Source organism: Cervus canadensis, chromosome 18 (assembly GCF_019320065.1).
Source record: "Cervus canadensis isolate Bull #8, Minnesota chromosome 18, ASM1932006v1, whole genome shotgun sequence".
Classification (NCBI taxonomy): Eukaryota; Metazoa; Chordata; class Mammalia; order Artiodactyla; family Cervidae; genus Cervus; species Cervus canadensis.
Window position 1 is genome coordinate 37,265,892 of NC_057403.1, and position 23,830 is coordinate 37,289,721.

The window sequence follows — 23,830 nt, forward strand, 5'->3', positions numbered from 1 at the left end:
GGACAGGGAGCTAAGTTCCTGCCAACAGAGGCAAGAGGAAGTCCTGCTCTGCTGCCTCCCAATCTGAGCAGAGAGAGTTCAAGTTAAGACTCTTGGAAGACCACAGAACCCATCAACTGCTTCTAGGGCCTGAGCTCACACACAGTATGGCCAAGTGGTCAGGAATGAAAGTTCTGAAGGTACGCTGCCTGAATTCAAGTCCTGACTCCACTTAACAGCTGTTTGACACTGAGTAAATCACGTCATCTTTCTGTTTAGGGCTTCCAGTTCCTGTTTTCTAAGCTGGAATTTACCTTGGAGTGTAAAGATTAATTATTAAGAGAAGTGCTCACAATGTATCTGGAACTCATTGAATACTCACAGTTGCCAAGTCTTACTGTGACAAACCTAAGACTCCAGAACAGAAGGACAGAAAACCTCCCTCCCTGGGATTTTTCTGTCCAGAATGATTCGAATGAGAAATACAAGAGGGAATAAATGCCAAAGGCTTCGAGCTGCTCCCAGGTGGCGGGATTCTCAAGACCAACAGCCACACTGCTAGCATCAGCCCTTGTCTAGTGAGTGCTATGGGAACAAGCAGAGGGCTGTGGAGGAGGAAACCAGGATCAGCCTGGAGATTAGGACAGGAGTGCTAGGCTAGCCACACATCTCCATAACTGCCTGCTGTCACAGTGGCAGTGATGAACAAATGTAACTGCTATCAGAGGCCTAGTGAACACATGGGACTCAGCTTCCACGAGTGAGTGACTCAAGAGGGCGAGAAGCCTTCAATTTGTTAAGACCGTCTGTGTGTTCTAGACAGCATGACACCCTGTAGGCGCTCAAGAAATGCTAAAAGCTCATAATGAGGAATAAGCCCCGCCTGTTCCAGTAGTACAGGATAAGAGGCCAGGCTGCAGCTCCCAGAAGTGCCACAAGGTTCCTGTCAAAAGTTCTCTGGTGTGGAGTACTGGGAGAAGGTTTTACATTCAATGGAGTCACACAGGATGTATCATGGGGATATGCCAATGGTGAGGAGGGGTAGGGGGGTAGGGAGGGAATCCCCTTTCAGCCTTATCTGCATCAGAATGTCATTTTTCTTGCCCCCTCCCCAAGCAAAACCAATCTGCTTGTAAACAGTTTGAATGTATACAATAATAGAAAAGCTATGTTAAAAATACAGATAAACTGTTTGCTGTTCTATTAAGAGATTTTCTATTATATTAAAAAAAATTTATTGGGGGGGGGCACGCCACATGGCTTGCAATATCTTAGTATTCTGACCAGGAATCGAACTTGGGCTCCTTGTAGTGGAAATATGGAGTCCCAACTACTGGACCACCAGGGAATTCTCTATAATTAAAAAAATTTAATAAAAATAGCTAGCTAGTGGGAAGCTGCTATAAAACACAAGCAGCTCAGCTCGGTGCTCTGTGACCTAGGTGGGTGGGATGGAGGTGAGGTGGGAAGGAGGTCCAAGAGGGAGGGCATATATATATACATATAGCTGATTCACTTCATTGTATAGCAGAAACTAACACAACACTCTAAACCAATTATACTCCAATTAAAAATTTTTTAAAACGCTGCCTGCCCACTGAAATAACTCTGGTAGCAGGTACTCTGCTCCCTGGTGGCAGTAGGGGTTAGCCCATGCATGGGATAGAGACCAAATGCCCTGACAGCCTCAGGCCACTAACATTCAATCCAAGTTGCTGACTGCCTGGTTCACAGTCCCGGATGATACCAATTTTTCTGGGAGCTCCAACTGCATGAACACTACCAACCAGCCAAAGACTTCACACATCTAGTCTTCTGTTACTTACTTTTCACTGAAAACTGGTAAGTTCAAATTCTGGTTAAAACCCCCTGGACTTCCTTAGTGGTCCTGCGGTTAAGACTCCACGCTTCCCATGCAGGGACATAATGGCTCCGATCCCTGGTCAGGGAAGTGCTTCTTGCCATGGGGTGTGGCCAAAAAAAGAAAAGCTCCCTATAATTACCTTGAGATAATAAAAGCTATTTATGACAAACCCACAGCCAATATAATACTCAATGGTGAAAAGCTGAAAGCCTTCCGATGAAAACCTGGAATAAGACAACAATGCCCACTTTCACCTCTTCTATTCAACACAGCATTGGAAGTGCCAGCCATGGTAACCAGACAAGAAAAATAAAACGCATCCAAACTGGAAGGAAGAGGTAAAATTATCATTATATGCAGATGAAATAATACTATATATAGAAAACCTTAAGGACTCCATACAAAAGCTACTAGAACTGATAAATGAATTCAGCAAGGTAGTAGGATACAAGATTACATAGGGAAATTGGCTGCATTTCTTTACACCAACAATGAAACATCAGAAAGGGTATGTACAAAAATCAATACCTCTTAAAGTCAAGGCTGTATACTGTCACCCTACTTATTTAACTTATATGCAGAGTACATCATGAGAAACGCTAGGCTGGATGAAGCACAAGCTGGAATCAAGACTGCTGGGAGAAATATCAATAACCTCAGATATGCAGATGACACCACCCTTATACCAGAAAGTGAAGAACTAAAGAGTCTCTTGATGAAAGTGAAAGGAGAGTGACAAAGTTGGCTTAAAGCTCAACATTCAGAAAACTAAGATCATAGCATCCGGTCTCATCACTTCATGGCAAATAGACAGGGAACAGTGGACACAGTGGCTATTTTTCTGGGCTCCAAAATCACTGCAGATGGTGACTGCAGCCATGAAATTAAAAGACGCTTACTCCTTGGAAGGAAAGTTATGACCAACCTAGACAGCATATTAAAAAGCAGAGACATTACTTTGCCAACAAAGGTCCGTTTAGTCAAGGCTGTGGTTTTTCCAGTGGTCATGTATGGATGTGAGTTGGACTATAAAGAAAGCTGAGAGCGGAATTGATGCTTTTGAACTGTGGTGTTGGAGAAGACTCTTGAGAGTCCGTTGGACTGCAAGGAGATCCAACCAGTCCATCCTAAAACTGATCAGTCCTGGGTGTTCATTGGAAGGACTGACGTTGAATCTGAAACTCCAATACTTTGGCCACCTGATGGGAAGAGCTGACTCACTGGAAAAGACCCTGATACTGGGAAACATTGAAGGCAGGAGGAGAAGGGGACAACAGAGGATGAGATGGTTGGATGGCATTACTGACTCAGTGGACATGGGTTTGGGTGGACTCTGGGAGTTGGTGATGGACAGGGAGGTCTGGCGTGCTGCAGTTCATGGGGTTGCCAAGAGTTGGACACTGATGAGCGACTGAACTGAAAAACAACACACTTCGGAATAAACTTCACCAAGGAAGTGAAAGACTTAAATATGATGAGAACTATAAAACATTAATAAATAAAACTGCAGATAATTCAAAGAAATAGAAAGATATCCCCTGCTCTTGGATTGGAAAAATTAATGGTGTGAAAATGTCCATACCACCCAAAGCAATCTACAGTTTTAATGCGACCCCTATCAAATTACCCATGACATTTTTCATAGAACTAGGACACAGAATCCTAAAATTCATATGGAACCGTAAAAGACCCAGAATTGCCAAAGCAGTCCTAAAGAAAAACAAAGCAGGAGGCATAACCCTCCTAGACTTCAGACAGTACTATAAGCTACAGTAATCAAACCTGGCACAAAAACAGACACATGGATCAATGGAACAGAGCAGACAGCCCAGAAATAAACCCACACCTACAATTAATTTTTGACAAAGGAGGCAAGAATATGCAATGAGAAAAAGTCTCTACAGCAAGTGGGGAGTTGGACAGCTGCATGTAAATCAATGAAGTTAGAACACACCCTCTCACCATACACAAAAATAAACTCAAACAGCTTAAAGATTTCAACAGAACAAGACACCATAAAATTCCTAGAAAACACAGACAAAACATTCTGTCATAAATTGTACCAATGTTTTAAGTCAGTCTCCCAAAGCAACAGAAATAAAAACAAAACTAAACAAATGTGACCTTATCAAACTTATGAGCTTTTGCATAGGAAAGAAAACCATAAAAAATCTAAGAGACAATGTATGGAATGGGAAAAATATTTGCAAATAATGCAACCAACAAGGGCTTAATCTCCAAAATATATGAAGAGTTCATACAACAATGAAAAATTAAACAATCTAGTCCAAAAATGGGCAGAAGACTTAAACAGGCATTTCTCCAAAGAAACACAGATGGCCAATATGCACATGATGAGATATTCAACATCACTATTAAAGAAATGCAAATCAAAACTACAGTGAGGTACCACTTCTTAACAGTCAAAATGGCCATCATAAAAAAATATATGAACAATAAATGCTAGAGAGGTGTGGAGAAAAGGGAACCCTCCTACACTGTTGGTGGGGGATGTAAGTTGGTACAGCTACTGTGGAAAACAGTGTGGAGGTTCCAAAGAAAACAAAATCACCAAATGATCCAGCAATCCCACTCCTGTGCACATATCTGGGCAAAACTGTAATTCAAACACATACATACACCCGATGTTCATACCTGCACTATTCACAATAGCCAAGACATGGAAACACCCTAAATGTCCATCAACAGATAAAGAAGATGTGGTATATACACACAATGGAGTACTACTCAACCATAAAAATGAATGAAAAATAATACTTGCAGCAATAGGGATGCAACTAGAGATTATTATGTTAAATGAAGTAAATCAGAAAAAGACAACATGATATCACTCATATGTGGAACCTAAAATATGACACAAATGAACTTATCTATGAAACAGAATCACAGACATGGGGAACAGACTGGTGGTTGCCAAGAGGGAAGGACAGAGACGGAGGTTGAAACAAGCAGATGTCAAGCTTTTATATATAGAATGGATTAAAAGAAAAAAGTTCTACTGTATGGCACAGAGAACTATATTCAATAGTCTATGATAAACGAAAATGGAAGGGAGTATTTAAAAAAAAAAAAAAAAGAATGTATATATAACTGAATCACACTGCTAGACAGCAGGAACACAACATTGTAAATCAACTCTACTTCAGTAACCAAAAAGCCCTGTAATTTGTGGCCAAAGCTTTCACCTAAAATGGGCCTGCCAGAGCAATCTGCCCAGAAATGGCCAACAGCAAGATGGTAATTCACCAATACAGAAACTCCCTAACACATTCCCTTCCCATCCTGCTTCCCAGGTGCTAACAGGGAGCTATGCTCTCTAGGTCTCTCTCCCCACAGTCTGGTAGTGGCATATCGGTCTCCCCTTCCAAGTGAACTTCTCTAGGGCAGACTAGAGAAGAACTTCTCTAGGGTCCAGTTTCTCTCTGTTCCCCTGCATTTAGCAAAGCTTGATGCATTGATCCCAGTCCTCCGTGAGCCAATTAAAAAAAAATTACTTATTAATCTTTTCACATTTGGGTTCTGCTGGGTCTTTGTTGCTGCGTGAGTGCATTCTCTAGTTGTGGTGAGTGGGGACTACTCTCCGTTGAGGTTCACAGGCTTCTCACTGCAATGGCTTCTTTTGTTGTGAAGCATAGGCTCTAGGTGCAAGGGCTTTAGCAGCTGTGGTGCTGGGCTTAGTTGCCATGCGGCATGTGGAATCTTCCTGGACCAGGGATCGAAACCATAATCCCCTGAGTTGGCAGGCAGATTCTTATCCACTGTACCACCAGGGAAATCTTGAGCTGAGATCTTGAGGCCAGAGCTTCCCATTGGCCCCTTTTCCTTTAAGCTCTGTTGTCCACCTGCTCTACCACGGGGAATCCACTCTTTATGTGGATCATGGGGGCTGGCAGCTGTGTAGATTCACATCTCTACTCGTACACTTTTGGGGCAATAAAACTCGTAGCAGGATGCCCTCAATATTCCATCACTTGCCAACATCATCGCCCATCTGCTAGACAGAGCTGGTCATCCTGGAAGCACAGCTTGCTTCTGAAAGAGGCCTGCGCTGCCTGAAGTTATGCACACTGACCCCTCTGGGCCCCTGGTTAGGCAGGAATCACACAAGTGGGGGTGTTCGGAGCACTTGTTAATCCGTTATGATTTATTAGCTGTACAGCAGTAGATCCTCCTCCCCAGCTTTCAACCCCATTACATATTTTATTACAGGTCTCATGTTGGCGTCCTAAAATAATGAAAAATATCACACAGTACAGCTAAGTACAAAATGCATCAACCTAGAGTCTGATAGCTAACTGATGGCTCTCTTAAAAGCAATACACAGAAGAAAAAAGTGTTTGAAATCAGCAAGACTGAGGCTCTCTAAAAAACACATTTTAAACATGTGACAGTTCATGTGCAAGAAATCACTTTTGAGTTGGTTTTGCTTCACATTATTATTTTTTTGAAGATCCAAAGTTTAAATTACTGACCTAGTGAAATTTCCTGGCCCAGCTTTTAAGAGCTGCTGTGACCCACTCATAATCACCCTTCTGCTTCAACAGAGGATTTATAAAACACGAAACTCAGCTACGAACAAAGCAAAGGAAATGTAGATGGGAAATCATAACTGAAAGTTAATTGTACAAGGTTCAAATGCTGGCTCCATGGGTTGGAAATCATGATGTTCCATGTGGGTGTCCGTCACTAGCGGGCAGCAGTCTTGGTGCTGTTCTGCGACATGATTGTGATCCAATTCCTCGTCAACGTTTACAAACTACCGTCTGTAGTAACTTAATTTGCAAGTAATTAAAATGCTGGGTTTTCTTACACTGCACTTCTTTCCAACCTTGTAATTAATGGAAAAGATTAAAATGTAAAAAAAGTTATTTACAAGCTTGACCATACCAGAAACTTTGCCAAGAAAGAGGCAAAGTCTTCAGGACAGAAACCAATCGTAGCATGCCATACTACTGGTGTGCAGCTGACTCCAAGCAAAGGGAGTCAGGGAAAAGCAAAAGCAAAAACCAGTTTAAAAGTCTAAGTCCTTCCCAAGTCTGCATTTACAATTAAAAACTCTCCTGGGAAGAAGACCGTAAGAACTCTGGGAAACCGGGTGGTGGTTTCTGGAGTGGTTTACCATTGCAAGAGAGAGGGTTCAATGTCTCTGTTTCCATCTAAGAAAACCAGGGAGGCGTGAACACTGTCCTCAGCACTTCACAGTAAACCCTCAGGGACTCAGAACATTCCATGATTTGCTAACATCAAACAGCAAGTTCTAGTTAAATCACATTTTCTAACATCATCCTTGAAGTTTTAGTTCTCAGTATGTTTGGTAAAATGATGCTTTTCCCAAAGCCAAAAGAAGAAAGAAGGGAGAAAAAGTAAGATGCAGGCCGTTTAAACACAGCCCAGAGCAGTTCTGGCAAGGAGCGAGGCCCCGCCATCACCGGTCCATCATGCTGAGGATCATCTCAGGCGTGAGGTCTCCGTTGGGGGCATCTGTGGCAGCTGGCTGGGTCTCCTCTTCCTCCCCCTCCGCAGGCTCTGCGTCTGGCTCTTTTTTGACTTCAACTATAATGTTCTCAATTGCACCTGTATTCTGGTCTTCGACCTGAATGATGGCTGTTGCTGGCAAAGAAGAGCATGAAGAAAACAAATGCTCCATTAAAGCCCCCAAGAATTGCAAGGGTCTTTTCAGACTTGACACTAAATGAAAAGTCAGCAACACTGGAAAGCCTCAGTTTCGATACAGAGAACGTCAATAAAAAAGACTTAATAACCTATAATGTGGCCATACACAAAGCCCAAATACTCTAGATAGTACCAAAAGACAAAGCACTGACATTCCTCTTCATATGCCTCCCAAATCATGTATTAAAAATCTTAAGTTTTCCTTTTATCTCATAAATTAGGGTTTCACAATAGTCAGTGTGACACAGGCAAAAAATGCAGATGGCACGAGACAAGGAATACTTCAGAGTATAGGATGTAGGCAGGTCTGTTTTAGAGATAACCTACCTATAGTAAAAGAACCTGACTTTTTTAACAAATTTATCTGTGCCAGGTCTTAGTTGTGGCACACAAGCTTAGTTGTGGCATGCAGGATCTAGTTCCCTGGATCAGAGATCGAACCCGGGGCCCCCTGCATTGGGAGTGCAGTCTTAGCCACTGAACCTCCAGAGAAGTTCCAGAACCTGACATTTTTGCATCCGAAGCTGTGCAACACCGAGGGCCCTACCACCAGTTTGTTCACTCAAATCTCTGTAGGTCAAATAGTTCCCCAACTACCCCTCTGTAATAAGACATTTAGACATGGGGCTCAAGGAGCATATTAAAAAAACAGATGAAATGCTGCATTTGTTGAAGGAAGAAAAAGAATTGCCAGCTTTTAGGAGATTCATGAATAGAACAAAGACCTGAGACTCCCTAGAGCCTGCAATTACAAGAGCCATGTGCAGTACAGGACTGCTGCCCAATGTCCTCTCATAAATCAGGAAGCCAGCAACAGAATCCATGGACCTGGGTTTCTTAAGAGGGACACTGTCATCATGGAAATCCCTTTATTCCTCCATCCTTTAAAATTTGGCTCTTATACATTACATTCATTACCATGTCAATTTTGCCAGCTGACTAAGACTAATTGTTTTGTAAAACCCTCCCACACCGACAGTACCCATCTCATAGTAAGTACCCTTCAACTCTGGACTTTATCTTGCTAAAACTTAACAGGCCTCTAGAGACTTTCTCAGATGTTCCCCAATAAAAAACTAAAAAATCGCTTCCTGAGAATTTGTTCCCAGTGTGACCTTAACTTGTTCTCATGGCTCGGTTCCCATCTACCCAAAGAAAAAGGACCCGTCTGGCTTCCCCACATGTTAAGAGAGGACGCCAGCCTACTGAGCTGAAACAAGCAACTTACGCTGGGTCTGTTTGGGCTGGTTGGTTCTGCCAGGGGGGCGTCCTCTCCGTTTCTTGGCAGGTGGTGGGGCTGGGGTCACTGGCTGGGGCTCTGGCTCGGGTTCAATCTCCACGGCAGGCTCCTCCTCATCCTCATTGTCATCCAAGTCTGGCTCAGCATTTTCTTCTCATGAAATCAGGAAGAAGAGGTGGTGGGGCAAAGAGACGAGTGGCGGAAGGAAAAGCAACACACAAATAATCACATATTCTGTGAAGTCTACTTAAATATTTATTTTCATTGTTAATAGTCCATTTAAAAATTCCATTTCACTGGAATTTTTGTTTTCAGCACTAAAGAAAGTAAACTGGTATTAATGCTAAATTAATAAGCAAACCAACTTAAATACCATTATTCATATTTTATGTGGACTGGATATTCTTTCAGCTTTAGATATCAGAATATTGAGTTTTAAATTCTTAAAGGCAACTCCAACTTACACCAGTTATATTAAACACCCCTGCCAAGTGGTGTTTTAAGCTGAAAATGAACAAATGTTCCCTCTACCTACTATACACGGATAAAACAGGACACTAAGCCTGAGATGGACCCCTGAAGAGTGGTGGAAGATGTGTGTGTGTTTGTGTGTATAAAGTTCTTGAAGCACCGTGAGGTCCTATTTACCAGGAAAAGTGTTAAGGTCAAATTTTGGGATTTAATTCCCAGCTGTCCCAAACCCAGTGGGTCCTCCTAACTCCCTTACCTTCTCCCTAAAGCAATTACCACGTAGAAGGAGAGGGAACTATTGTAGAAAGAACACTGATGAAGAGCCTGATAATATAGTTTTGAGTCTCAGATCTCCTAAGTGTGTGAGCTGGGATGATAACCACACGGAACCTCAGTTTCCTTGTGTAATCTCTAAAGAACTCTCAAGGATCACAAAGAGATAATGCCTGTAATTGTGCTCTGCAACTTACATTCTACCACATCATCACAGATGCTTTTTACACTACACATCAGAGTTTATAAAAATTCTCCATTATTCCATATAGGCTTCATTAAATAAGAGGTATTACCCTCATTTTATAGAAACAGAGAGAAACTAAAGTGATTTATAAGGCACAAATAACCACAGTTTGGGGGTGTTCTGCTGCCCACACCTGCAGGCAACTGAAGAGCTCTTGCTACCCCTCCCCCATTGCCACGGCACAAAAGATATCCTGCCTGCCTTCCTCCAAGAAGCACAGGTTACAAGCACACTCTCTTTCGCTCGTAACAAATGTTTAAATTTAGAAATCTGTGGGTAAATGCCTGATCATCAGGACAAAATGCCTTGTCAAGTGACTGAAATCCTAAGTGAAAATGTGGGGAACGTACTGGTACGTGGCAGCGTGTCAAGAACGACATGCTTCCCTACTGAACTTATTCAAGCCCCCTATTGCCTAAGTTGGCCCAACGCCTAGAAAGCTAAACAAATTCAGTCAGAACTGAGGTGGGGGAGGGGGGGCAGTGGGAGAAGCACACAAAGAAAGTTAATAGGGTCAAAAGCTTATTGGATTGGAGAGATTTTGGTTAGAAGCCTTGAAAATAGCATTAGACTCTGGTGGTCAATTTCTGTCGATGACCAACAGGCAGAACTTCTGGGAGGGAACAAATCTGATTCTGGCCTTCACCAGTCCAAACATTCTGGGATAAAGAGACAATAGGCCCCAAACAAAGCTCTGCAAGTCCTCCTCCTGTCTTCTCCAGTGCAGAAGACAAAAGGAGGAGCCACAGAAACCTATTAGGGACTGTCATTAAACTCTGCAGCTGAGAGATGTTGCTGGTCTTGTTGGGAGATGAACCACAGAAGTGAACACGGCAGTACCATGAGAAAAAAGGTATGTCTGTGGCAGTAGAAGGCCCTGCAACCAAGAGCTACTACAGGTATCCTGAAGCTCAAGTTTATCTGGGCATCTCTGCTGGTTCTTGAGGCCCACTGACATTCCTTGGCACCTCCCAATAGTCCACTCAATTTCTTTGCCAAACAAACAAACGGATTCCACAGTGATTCAGTGTGATGTGTTTTTATAAAAATTAAACAAAGTGAAAAAAGAAAATTAAGCAAAGTGACATTTTAAAGGAGGCATTCACTTAAAACCCAGTGACTGAAGATACCGCTTAAAATAGATTTTCCACTTAAGAAGGCAGCAAAAAATAAATTACTCTTATGCTTAGACAAATATTCCCCCATAAAAAGTTATGAATAGAAAACTGAGGCCTTATTAAGATAAAAAAACAAATTTCTTATATATTTAAATATAAAAGACCTAGTACTTTCATGAACAAATTTTATAATAAAACCAATAAAGTGACAGATATATTCAGTTTTCAGAAATTTCATTTCGTTTCCCACTATTTCTGACAAGCAACGCAGAAGACAAAATGAGAATTTCTTAGAAATACATTAGGCATCATCTGTAAGTACATTCCCCAAAACAAAACTCCTCTACATCCTTTTCCACAAGTCTTAAATATTGAAGCCACTGATGTGCCTTCTCAACTAGGTGCCAGTAGCCCAAGTATCCACATTATAAAACCTAACACTTTGGAGTGAGTTTGTATCGTCAAATGTGACTCCTACATGACCAACACTCTGTTCTCCACCCCCTTCGTGAGTCTAGCACCTCAACACGTATACCTTCTGCCTGGATTTCATGATTAACACCCCAAAGAACATCAATGGTAGGAAAACAGGCAAAGTTTTAAATTATAAATGGGGAGATTAAGGTAGGAAGAGAAAGGCTGACCTTCACGGATTTGATCAACACATCTCAAGGCTAGGCTGACACAGGCAGTCAAACCAGAAGTTGGTCAGGATGCTTAAGCAACCTTCTTCATGTCCATTAGATTCACTGCTCAAATCTAGACCAGCTTCCTAAACGTAAAAGCTATGAACATAGAAAAGAAACTCTGCTGGCCTTAAAATATCACTAATCTGAGTAAAGTGAGTATAAAGATATTAATTTTGCTTCAGCTTTAACTGAACATAACATATCTTATCAAGCAATGGAACACCATAAGAAAAAAAAGAAAAATTTGCTCTGGGAATAAGCTAACTACTGTTGTAAATATATACACACATCAGGAAGATTAGAGGTTTAAAGGAAGCATGAGAGAATGGCCTATCTCTGTATTCCAGCACGTCCTTACGAAAATACACTGTAATCTCTGCACCAAAACCTGCCACATTTAACTAACTCAAGAAACAAAAGTCACTTACCACTGTCAGAGGAGTCTTCCTTTTTAGAACGCATCTTTCTCTTTCTTCCACGTTTACTCTTCTTCGTTTCTCCTCCATTTTCCCCTTCTACACCATCTGGACCAGCACAATTATCCGCATGTCTTGCCATAGTATTCTAACAAAAGGAACAAAATCCTCGTTCACATTACTAAAAAAGGTAAGATTAAAATTGGAAGTTCTCTTTTAGTTTAACAAAAAAAACAACAACTGGGGGGTGGTTATCCATATTAAGTCTCAATGTTCTAGTATCTGCTAAGTGTGTCCTGAACATACTCTTCCCATTCAGGGAAAATGGTCTCCATCTGGAGTGGGTAGAGAGAGAGAAAAGGGTGGGTGGGAGAGGAGAGCTGCTCAGAAGATGAGGTTAGGTCCTCTGAGTACGGGAGAATCAGACCAAGCTCCCTGTCCTGTGCAGACCTGACTAACATGACCCTAAGTGAAGACAGACCTGTTAAAAAATACTGAGTTCCCCATCAGTGGAAGAGTTCACGCATGGACAGGTGTGATGTGGTGGGGTGGGGATGACTGACCCTTTCCAAATGATAGTTTATCTCTATAATCTCAGTGGAGAAAACTGCCCTGCTTTGCAACAGAAGATCGAGAACATGAATGGTATCAAGAACTATAAGGGAGGAAGTCAAGTTCTGACTCTTACCCGGCGTGTAAATGTTTTCCCACACTTAGAACAGACAAAGGCCGCAGGGACAAAGTTCGGGTCATGATAGCGTTTGAAGTGCATGTCGAGGAGCTGTTTCTGGCGGAAGGTCTTGTCGCAGTGGCTGCAGGCATAAGGCTTCTCCCCAGTGTGGGTGCGCTTGTGCATGATCATGTGCCTCTCCTGAAAGAGAATGGGGTGAAGGAAGGTCTCAGAGCCTGTTGTAGGGCTGCTATCCCGCACCACCTGCATGTGTAGCTCTAAAAACCTTTCTCTTCCAAGGGTCCAGGCCCAGAACTGCTTACTGAGAGGATGATGTAAACCTTACTGGGGTACAAAACTGCTTCCCCAAATCCTACCAGATACACTCACTTCTGCTGGGCTGCTTCGGTAGATCACTCCCAGGCATCAGGCCCCAGTACCAAATTCATCCCTTCTCTCAAGTCCTGAACTTACTTTCATATAGTGAAAGTGAAGTCGCTCAGTCGTGTCCAATTGTTTGCGACCCCGTGGACTGTAGCCTACCAGGCTCCTCTGTCCATGGGATTCTCCAGGCAAGAATACTGGAGTGGGTTGCCATTTCCTTCTCCGGGGGATCTTCCCAACCCAGGGATCGAACCCAGATCTCCCACACTGCAGGCAGACACTTTACCCTCTGAGCCACCAGGTAAAAACCCTCTGATAAAACCCAACACTGATGAGACATCAACCGTTTTCTAACTATAAAGGTTCCTACCTGTCTACAAGCATAATCACACTGATCACACTTAAAGCGCTTCTCGTTCTTGTGTGACTTCTGGTGCTGGATGAGGGCATAGCGCTCATGAAACACAGCATCGCAGTATCGGCATTTCTTGCCCTGCTCAATGTAGGAATGCTGCTTTCGCAAGTGGACACCTGAAAGCAAAACACAAAGCCCAGTCCAACTTGTGAAAACACAAACATCTCAAAAAGTTAAGAACACATTTCTTTCTGCTTCTGAGTATAATTACTCTGGCTGCTATACAGAAAATGGGGAAAAAAAAGGAGTAAAAACAGACATGGAGAGACTAGGTGAGATGTTAAAACTGGACAGGTGAGGGAAGGTGGTGGTTTGGAGATGGCAGTGGGTATGGAGGGAAGGGGACCTGACAAGAGACCCAAGAAACTGAATCAATAGGACTCAGTGACTGACCAGAGTGAGGAAGAGAAAGGTGGGTATCAGGAATGACCTTCAGGTTTCTGGCTTGGAAAACTGAGCAGATGGTGGAGCCACTTACTGAGACAAGGAGTAAGTGGAACAGGGCTGAAGCCTGAGCTGTGTGTCTGTCTTTGGGACAAGGGGACAAAGGGGATTTAGACCCCAGTTTTGAACATGTTGAATTTGAAATGCCAGATGGGAAGGAAGCTGAGGGAGAGAGGACTGTAAGCGATATAACTCTTCATGAGGACTGGCTGAGAAGGAAATAAAGAGCTAAAACCTAGAAACAGAAGACAAAAAAAAAAGCAGAGAAGTAAGGACATTTAGAGTTGAGGGGAAAGATTAAGGAGTGAGAACATGAAAGTGAAGGTAAAGAAGCAATACTTGACCATGTAAAAGTTGCTAGGAACACAGGAGAATGGGATCAGGGCAAAGGGACAGGCCACAGACACGAACAGTGACAGTCTCTAGAAGCTGATGGGGCAAGAGGACGAATGCAGGTAAGTTACACATGTGGAAAGGGGAAATTTGAAGTTTCAACCTGCTGCATTTCCTGTGTGTGTAAAGTAAGAAAAGAAGTTATATACTGAGACCAAGGAGGCAAAGAGAAAAGGGAAGGAAGATTAGAGGTTTAAACAAAGTTAATGATTTACCCTACTGTCATAGTACTTCCCACATAGCAGGTGCTCAAACATCTGTGGAATGAATTAATGGGACACACTCACTGAGGAGAATGGGAACACAACTGATGAGGACAAACAGCTGGAATACTGAGGAGCCCAGCTGCGTTTAGGATCAAGAATTTATGGTGCTAACCATCTGCTCAATCAAGGTGCTATCACTTCCAACTTTTGTTGTTTAGTTGCTAAATAGTATGTGACTTTTTTGCGACCCCATGGACTACAGCCACCAGGCACTTCTGTCCGTGGGATTTCCCAGGCAAGAATACTGGAGTGGGTTGCCATTTCCTCCTCCAGGCATTGGCAGGTGGATTCTTTACCACTGAGCCACCAGGGAAGCCTCACATCAAAGAGGGCTAATTCTGGGGAATGGAAATAAGGTAAGAGAAAGTGATGGTTCACTTTTTTACTCTCTACACGTGTTCACTATATGAAGACTTTTTATACATACATATATCATTTCAAATAATTCTTAGACTCAACTTCTGCTCCTCAGATAGAGACCTAACAGTTAATGTGAAAGACTTTCATATGTTTTTATTAAATATTTACAATAATAATTCTGTAAGGTTGGAATTATTCCTACATATCAGTTAAAAAAAAAAAACTTATTAGAACAGTTAAGTATTTGGAGGTGAATCTTGACTCTGGTAGGTCTGCCTCCAAAGCCCATGCTTTCCTGTGTTCCAAGGTGATGAATCTTAATTATTGCATATTAATGTGAAATCAGACCTGTTTTAAAGAGGGAACACAAACTTGTTTGGGAATGGTTTGGGGAGATAACTATTATTTGACAGCTCCTTAACTACCTCATAAACAGCTTATTATGTAGGGTCTAAGAGGTTATCATGCAAGTATAAAACACTCATGGTTTTCATTTGCATCAGGATAGTGAATAACTTAAAAAAAAAATCGAATAATCCAAACAGTGGCCTAACAGTTCACACAGTGCTATGATATTACTGGTTTAGGTTTTAGTTTCTATACGTTAAGAACAGTAAAACTCTTTCATTTATCTGAGGACAGTACTTCTTAAATTTTTCTAAAATCCTTTCTACACTAGAGTAGAATGAACACATGACCCACTGGATCTTACGTGGAATCCTACATGTCCTCTACTTCAAGCTCACAGTTTCATCTTAAAAATGTTTTATGTCAGTCTCCAGTTTGTTCAATATAGTCATATTATTGGAAAAATGTTTTAAGATACTAGTTCAATTGTATAACTTTACTCAAAACCTTTACTCAAAACGTGCAGAAAGACAGGCCATATTTATGATATGGTTTGGTATGCTCCTGATATGACCTGGGTCCTTATACATGCCCCAGTGTGAGAAACAGCTTGAGAGGGTTCCAGAATACTCAAGTCCAGCTTTGCCACTCATAAGCTGTGTTGTATCACTTTGGTCAAAACACCTGGTTATCACCTACAAAGCTCGAATAAATACGCCTTGATGACTTCATATGATTGCTGTGAAGATCAAATAAGTAAAAAAGTAAAATCAAAGTATAAAGACAACCTGCAAGGTACAATTTATCTAAATACATTATTATTTTGCAGGAAGCGATGCATTTTGAACAGAGAACAGACTGGGGCACTATTTTTAACTATTTTAAATAAGAAACACAAAGGGATATTCAGGTGACCTTATCTTTAAGTATATGAGTTATACTAAAATTTCTACCACTAAACTCTGCCTTTACATTAACTCTAGCTTAATTATGTACAGAATTATAGCTATCACCAAATCAATACAACAGTCTAATTACCTAAAGAAAGTACAAATATTCTGGAAAAAAAACAAAAAACTGAAATGGACTGACCTTAGTTCGAACCATACTATGTTACTTCCATATTTGGGGACTTTTAACATTACCAATGAAGGATACTGATTAAAAATACACTTTTCTCTCATTATAGCTGCCATTTATTTATAGATAAGCTACAGTCAGGAAAAAATTTTGTTGTGTAGCTTCAGTAAGAGAAAGAAGAGACAGAAGAAAATAGCATAAACAATGACTTTTATTAAATAGCAGGCCATTCACAACAAACAAAACGTATGAAGTCAGAAAAGGAAGTAACCTGTGATCATTATCTTCATAGATTTGTCAAAATTTATTTTTCATTTGCCACTAGCTAACTGACTTACCCAGATCACTTTTTCGGGCTATGACAGTGTCACAGTGGGGACAGTGAAATTTGGCCACATTTTCTGTGTGCTTCTGTAAAATGTGCATCTTCATGGTACCACTTTGGGTAAACCGTGCATGACAAATATAACATTCATAAGGTTTTTCCCCTTCAAAGAAAAAAAAAAACAGAATTAATAAATTAGATGAAATGACTAAGTAACTACCATTTAATTGGAGGGTTACCAGGTGGCAGATATGCCAAGCCACAGAGGATCTACAGTTCTTAACTCAGGAAGGATGAGGCTCAGGCCCACTGCCTGGCTCAGGCCTATCTTCAGAGATGAATAAGAAGTCCCAAACTGTGGCCAACACCTCTGCTCTGCCCAGTTCTGCCACAGAGTCCTTCATGTTAATAAGAGTAGTTTCTACTGCTATAGACGGGATGATGGCAGGAGGACCTGCAAGTTTTTCTTTTTAGAAAAAGACTGTGCTTTGGAAAACTGACAAGTTGGGTTAGGTAATCTACCCAGGCTTCACACAGTAAAAAATTTCCATTCTCCAGTGTATATTCAGAGCAATGAACTCTGAAGGTATGCCAGAGAACATTTGTCATTTATATACTATTCTCATGCCCACTTCCATTTGGGTAACTGATAGGGGTATGTGGTGGTTCACAGGGTGCCAATGGGATCCACCAGAAAGTGGTTCATTAATACAAGGAACGGAGAAGTCCTACCTGAATGGGTCCGCATGTGCCTTTTCAGCTTGTATGTGTCCCTGCTGGCATAACTGCACAAGCTGCACTGGAAAGGACGCTCCCCAGTGTGAGAGCGAATGTGACGCTTTAATTTGCTGACCTGAAATACAAAAGCAACAAAACCTCTTAAACCTGTATTACCATAGGTTGTGACATGAACACCGTGGGTCAAGCACAAAAGCTTTGGTTTTGGAAACTGAAGTTCGTAACAGACAAAGTCTAAAGGACAGTATTTCCTCCTTTTTAACTGTTGCCTCTAAAATCCCTATCATGATCTAAGGGAAGAAGGTAAAACGGATAGGGCATGAGTCAAGATGAGTTACTATTAACAGTTTAGGCCAGGTAATAGGTCCATGGGGGTGTAATATACTATTCTATCTACTTCTTTATATGTCTGAAGTTATCCAGAATAGTTTTTAAATAATTCATGCTAATTTATGGATCAAGTTTCTAAAAAACTTGAATCCAAATTTATAAGTGCATTTTAATTCCCCTCAGTCTTTCTTTCAACAGCACTTCCCAGACAGGCCAGGCACCAGCGGCCTCTCACCTTCCTCCCTTTGGACTTATGCTTTTCCTCTTCAATTGGTACCTTTCCAAGAAAAGAGTGACTCTAAGGAGGGTTTCAAATACTAACATGTGACTTGAAAATTCTAAATAGTGTTCCAGTTTTACACTAAAATCCCCCTGTATTCTACACAGTAAAAATTTCACACACTGTAAGGCTAAAGAACGATTCCAACAGTAATACTGAATAGTTCTCTTTCTAGGACTTATCACATATTAAATTCCTGTATACTGCAGGATCTATTCTTTTTCAGCCAACTCTTTTTTTCTTGCTCCAATATCACACTGTCTTCATTTATCATATAGTTTTACCATAGCCAATAGCAAAAGCCCTTCATTCCTTTTTCAAAAATTTTTTAGTCATTCATATATACACTTCCAGTTGAAATTCAGAACCAACTTGAAATATATATTTATTGTATTTATTAATGTCCTTCCAAAAATTCTGAGACATTTTCTTCTTACAGGAATTAAGTGCTTTTTTGCTGTTCAGTTTACCCCCAGGCCATTTTTATTGCTGTTAGAATTTGAACCTGTTTTCTAGTATTGGTATTGTATAAGTCACTGATTCCTGTGTATTTATATCTTGGATCTGACCACTCGACTGAACTCAAATGTTCTAGGTTTTTCAGCCAATACTCTTGGATTTTCTACGTAAGAAAATATGTCTGTAGAAATGACAGTTTTGTCTTTCCATTTATAATTCATTACTTACTTTATGCTATTATCTAGGATTTCCAATACAATGTTGAAATTCTAACTGTGAGAATGGGTATCTTGTTCCAAAGTTACTTAGGCTGGGTTTACTATAGGCTTCCAGTAGATACTCCTCATAATAAAGACATCTTCTTCTACACTTGACTTGCCAGAACTTTAAATAGCACCAAGTATCAAATTTTATAGTTTTTCAATTACAGAAACGATTATGTGGTTTTTCTTTAATCTCTCAATGTAGTACACACCAATAATTTCCTAATGTTGAATTATTCTTGCATTTTAGATATATTCTATTTAATAATCACATTTTAGTAATAATCTATTACTACATCTGATCTGTTAATTTATTTAAAATTTTGGCTTTTCTGTGAGAAAAAGATACAGTTTTCTTTTTACAATTATCCTAATCCAGTTTGGGTAACAAGGTAACCTCAAATAATTATGGTGATGAAATCTTCCATTTTTAAAATACTCTTGGTATAGTGACTTATTTCTCTGAAGTCTGGTAGAATTTGCTTGTAACATTAATAACACATGGATTAGTACTCTTTTTTTAATGGGTAAACCTTTCACAATCAATACAGAATTTTTTTTTCTAGTGGTGGGGAGGAGGAGTGGTAGTCATCTAGTAAGATATTCTATCTTATATTATGAGGATACAAACTATCCTCACACAGGAATCATTGTCTTCTTAAGACAAGGAACCAACAAGGAGCTGATCTACACTGAACTTACTTCTACACTGGCGTAATCGCACATGGAACACTTAAATGGCTTCTCATGGGTGTGTTTGTAACGACGATGCCGCACCAATTCTCCACTAGTCACAAAGGCCATATCACAGTCTGGGCACTTGTGAGGACGAGTACCTAGAGAAAGGAGGACATAAGAGAAAGTCAAGGACATGGTTAATTACAGAGTTCAATGTGTGGCACAACTGCAGCATGAGGCTGGACCCTGGTTATCTCACCAACCGTGCCTGAGAGTAGCTCCAAAAGCTACGGGTGAGAGCCCAGCTGACTTTACAACACCAATCTCAAAATATTAAAAACACATGCCAAACTAAAGTTTAGTTTCTCTTAATTACCATTTTGAGTCTGCTGTCTTTGAATACAAAATCTTTTTTATCCCTATTTTGTGAATATTTTGATCACTATGGATTAAGGGTTAATAGAAGTATCTGTTTCAACCCATCTAAAAAAATACAGAACACATCTTTTAAACCTCAATGTCTATCAAGTAGAGGTCACAGAATTAATAGTTATTTTGATTCAAGATCCTTCTACACATCAAAAATTACTGTATTGAAATTATATATACAGAACCAGTGGGCTGTCCATATTGACCAACTTTTTCTTTTTTAAAAAAAATAGAAATATAATAACATGTTTTCTATTTTAATTTGGTTTCATAAGGTATTCTAGAGATTTACCAAAGGCTTTAAAAGCAGTATTGCCTTTTATGTTATGTGATTTAAACAGACTGTTTTCAAATATCCAAATCTAATATTCTGTGATCTGAATGTTAAATCATGGAATATTTAAATATTTTTTGAACTAATACTATATCTTCCATATTTCTTGTTTTATTTTTCCTTTCACTGAGATAATCTTATTGTTTTTAATATGTCTTCCCATAGTAGCCCCATAATGTACCATTACTTTAGTAGATCTTCTCTAGGCACTTTATATTCTGAACACTGCACTGGAAATATTATGACCAAGTAATATTCACAATAAAGAGATAAAGCTGACAGCAGAACACAGTACTGTTTTCATAGGCTGTTATTATTACCATCTGGAATTGTGAGTAAGAAGTGAACAGCAAGGTAATCTCAAACACCAAAATCAAAGGCAGGCTACCTTTGAGAATGGAATTAGGAAGACTCACGATGTTATGAATGGGACCAGCCATTTGCAGAAATGATTTTCCCAGAGATTGAGAATACTGGAGAGGGCAATGTGTTTGGATATGATAGTAATTACTAGAAAATTCCAAAGAATGTTCATTTATTCAGTTTGCTTCTTTAGTACCACTAAAGATTAAGAGTGAAGGATAGAGTTCTTATGTATGAAAAATGTACACTCTGGTGGTACAGACAGGTAAGTAAAACAACAACTAACAAGAGAAGGAAAGCAATATCAATTCCTATTAGGACACGGTAAGCTGAAAACAAACAATTTCCAATGTTTACTTAGCATTACCGAAGGGGGAAGAAGAGGCCTGCCTCCGATAGACCTAAGCATGGCAATTAGAAACAAGCAGACACCGCCGCGGGACCTGAATTTCTCAGGTTGCCACATGACCGACTGTGTCCCTCCGCTCAAGGTCCACGCTCACCAGGCCACCGTTCAATTGCTACAGCATCTGGACATAGGCCCCCCTAGGATGCAATACTATTGTATCTACAAAATAAAAAGGTGCATTCTTCACCATAAACTGATGTTCTGTTATGCTCCTGACTCTTGAGGATTTGGTTAGTATGAATTAGTCCTGCCAAATCACTCCTAAATAGCCAAATTTCTTATTTTCAAAGCTGAGGACTTGACCATGACACACAGTGCCCACATCAAGGTACTCCCATTTTGGCAGTCCTATAATGTGTTCAGCTGCTTTTATGCAGTCTTCTGCCTTTTCCTTAGGATTTTCAAACTACCAAATAAAACATATTATCATCGTCAAGTCTGGGTAGAAACTAGGGAGTTGGTGAGAAGTGACTAAGTCACATTAACAAATACACTACGGCACAGCATACTGCTTATAAGCCAACCCCTACTTGATCATGTTCATCAGACAACCAACACATCAAAGAGAAAACAAGAGTCATCATATAAAATGAGGTGGAGAATCTGGATAGAAGAAAGCTATTCTGCATGAAGAATCAGGTGAGAGAAGTTTCTATTAGCACTTGGAGCCAAATATCAACACTGTAAGTGTATAAGAGCCCAGAAGAGAGTCTCAGGAGAGCTTCAGCCCAGTCTCTCCACTTTAGTGACCCCAGAACCTGACCACAGTCTACATGAAGCTAATATTAGAATATTAAGTATGTGTGGACCATGAATGAACAAATGTTTGAAATGCTGGAACGGTGTCTTAAATTTTTCATTCTGGGTTTATGAACTATAGCTTATTCTTTGAGGTAAAACAACCAGAAACTATGGTTTTTACAGAGGAGGACCACATTTCTATTTTTAATGTTCTTCCTCATAGTGTCTGGCAATTGTTGCCTGGGATTTTGGGGGGTTAGTTTTTGTCATTGTTGTTAAAACTTTAGCAACACAATGGTGGTGTCCTCAGGAAATATTATAGGTTGGTTAACTACCGCAAAAAATCTTTATCTGAATCACCATCCTTATATAATTTGGATTACTTCCCATAAATTCTTTACATTTGCCCATAAGTCCACTTGCTTACAATAAATCAAGATTACAAAAAGGGTAACATAAGAAAGAACAAAGAAGTCTTATCACTTTTACTCCCACTGGAATCAGCTTAGAAGATATTTAAAACTCAAGTTTAAGCCTTTGCTAAGCTGTAGTCCCCAACATGTTTATCCAGCACCCACCTGTGTGTGTGTTAAGGTGATTCCTCAGAAGGGTGACTGTTCTGAATGCCCTGCCACAGAGATGGCACTTATGTGGTCTCTCATCAGTGTGACTTTTCATATGCCGATCCAAATTTGAACGCCGTGGACATGTGTAACTGCAAAGCTCACACTGGAATGTCTTCTTTACACCTATATACGAAATAAAACACTTACTTGTTGCAGGGTTTCAAAATTTTTAAGATTAATCCTAAGCTTAAACTGCTACAGATGTATTTTGTTAGCTTTTTGTAACTAAACCAAATTAAGTCATATTTAGTCATAATTATCTCATGCTACCAATAGATTTCTTACTTTCTTTTCAGGACTTAAAAAAGGACTCAATCTGAAAAAACTTCTTTTAGACTGGCTAAAAAAATTGATACCCACATCACAATCTTTAAAAAATAAATCCATTTAATATAATCTGCATATGTACTGTTATGTGTTTTATCCCAAAATGGTTTTGAGAATATAATGGATAAACTTATTTTACCTTTCTTTTTAATTTTTGTTGGCTTTGGAGGCTTCATGTTACCAACCACTTTCTCTGCATTAACCTCTGACAGCAGACCCTCCTGCTGCTCTTCCTCAAAATCATACACAGACACATCCACATCTTTGCCCTCCTCTGTGTAACGCAGTTTGCTCTTTTTGGTTTTCTTTGTTTTTTTGGCTGGTGGCTGATAGTCTGGGTCTTTTTGCCAACTAGGATCTTCCTGAGGCGGAAGTTCCCCTTGCTCCAGGGTCTCCACCTCTCCATTGGCCCCCACTTTTACCACTTGAAACCCTTCAGGCAAAGGTAAGGTGTGACATATCACGGGTTCACTTTCTGCAAGGCCCTCTTTAGACACTTCATTCTCATAAGCCCCCTGAAGTTCTTCTACTGAAGTGGTAGCAACAGGTACAGTCACAGGAACAGGTACTTGCACAAGTTGAAGCTCTCCTATGTTTATAGGCTGTTCCTCCATATTTACAACCTGCAAGGTTATAATCTGGGTATCGTCCACGGCAGCCTCTGCTTCTGGAGCGACTGCACCCTCCATGACTTCAGTCTTCATCTGAAGAAGGGTAGGATCCAGCTGTTCCATCATCACCATCTGTACACTGTTATTGACATCCTGGACCACCTCACCACCATCAGTCTGGTTCTGGGGAAGGTGGCAAGAGTCCTCTTCCTGGCCCCCTTCCCGGCGTCTCTGGTAAGTTTTTCTCTCCTTTCCTTTAATGAAAGTTTCAGACTCTTCCACAATGGCTTCAACCGCCTCACCTTCCATTTCCCCTTCCTTTATTAAGGGAGAACACAGATTGTTATTTAAAATAAAATTTATCTAAACGAAAATATATACATTTTAAAACAAAAAAGACCACCAATGTTTGTTAATATTACAAAAAAAACAACAGATATTATGCACCTCCTGGTGGAAGACGGGAATACCATCTATGAAGTAGTCTTTTAAGACAAAACAAAAAAATCCTAAACAAATCAAACCTCTAGATCCAACTACCAATTAATAGGAAACTGGTTGACAGA

General features: G+C 40.3%; 1 protein-coding gene across 3 annotated transcripts in view; it reads right to left on the reverse strand.

The window, feature by feature from the left end:
* Positions 1-5,980: 5,980 nt before the first annotated feature.
* CTCF (CCCTC-binding factor) overlaps positions 5,981-23,830 on the reverse strand; it is a 43,065-nt gene continuing 25,215 nt past the window's right edge. For 2 of the 3 annotated variants that reach the window (XM_043436263.1, XM_043436264.1), the window contains 10 exons: positions 22,793-23,582; positions 22,279-22,449; positions 19,449-19,582; positions 17,409-17,529; positions 16,690-16,839; positions 13,416-13,576; positions 12,680-12,862; positions 12,004-12,139; positions 8,766-8,927; positions 5,981-7,474 (listed from right to left, as the gene is read on the reverse strand). In XM_043436263.1, coding sequence (XP_043292198.1) covers positions 7,290-7,474; positions 8,766-8,927; positions 12,004-12,139; positions 12,680-12,862; positions 13,416-13,576; positions 16,690-16,839; positions 17,409-17,529; positions 19,449-19,582; positions 22,279-22,449; positions 22,793-23,573 — 2,184 coding nt within the window. In that variant the 5' untranslated portion in view covers positions 23,574-23,582 and the 3' untranslated portion in view covers positions 5,981-7,289. The remainder of the gene's footprint in view (positions 7,475-8,765; positions 8,928-12,003; positions 12,140-12,679; positions 12,863-13,415; positions 13,577-16,689; positions 16,840-17,408; positions 17,530-19,448; positions 19,583-22,278; positions 22,450-22,792; positions 23,583-23,830) is intronic. The other variant, XM_043436265.1, reaches the window with a different exon arrangement.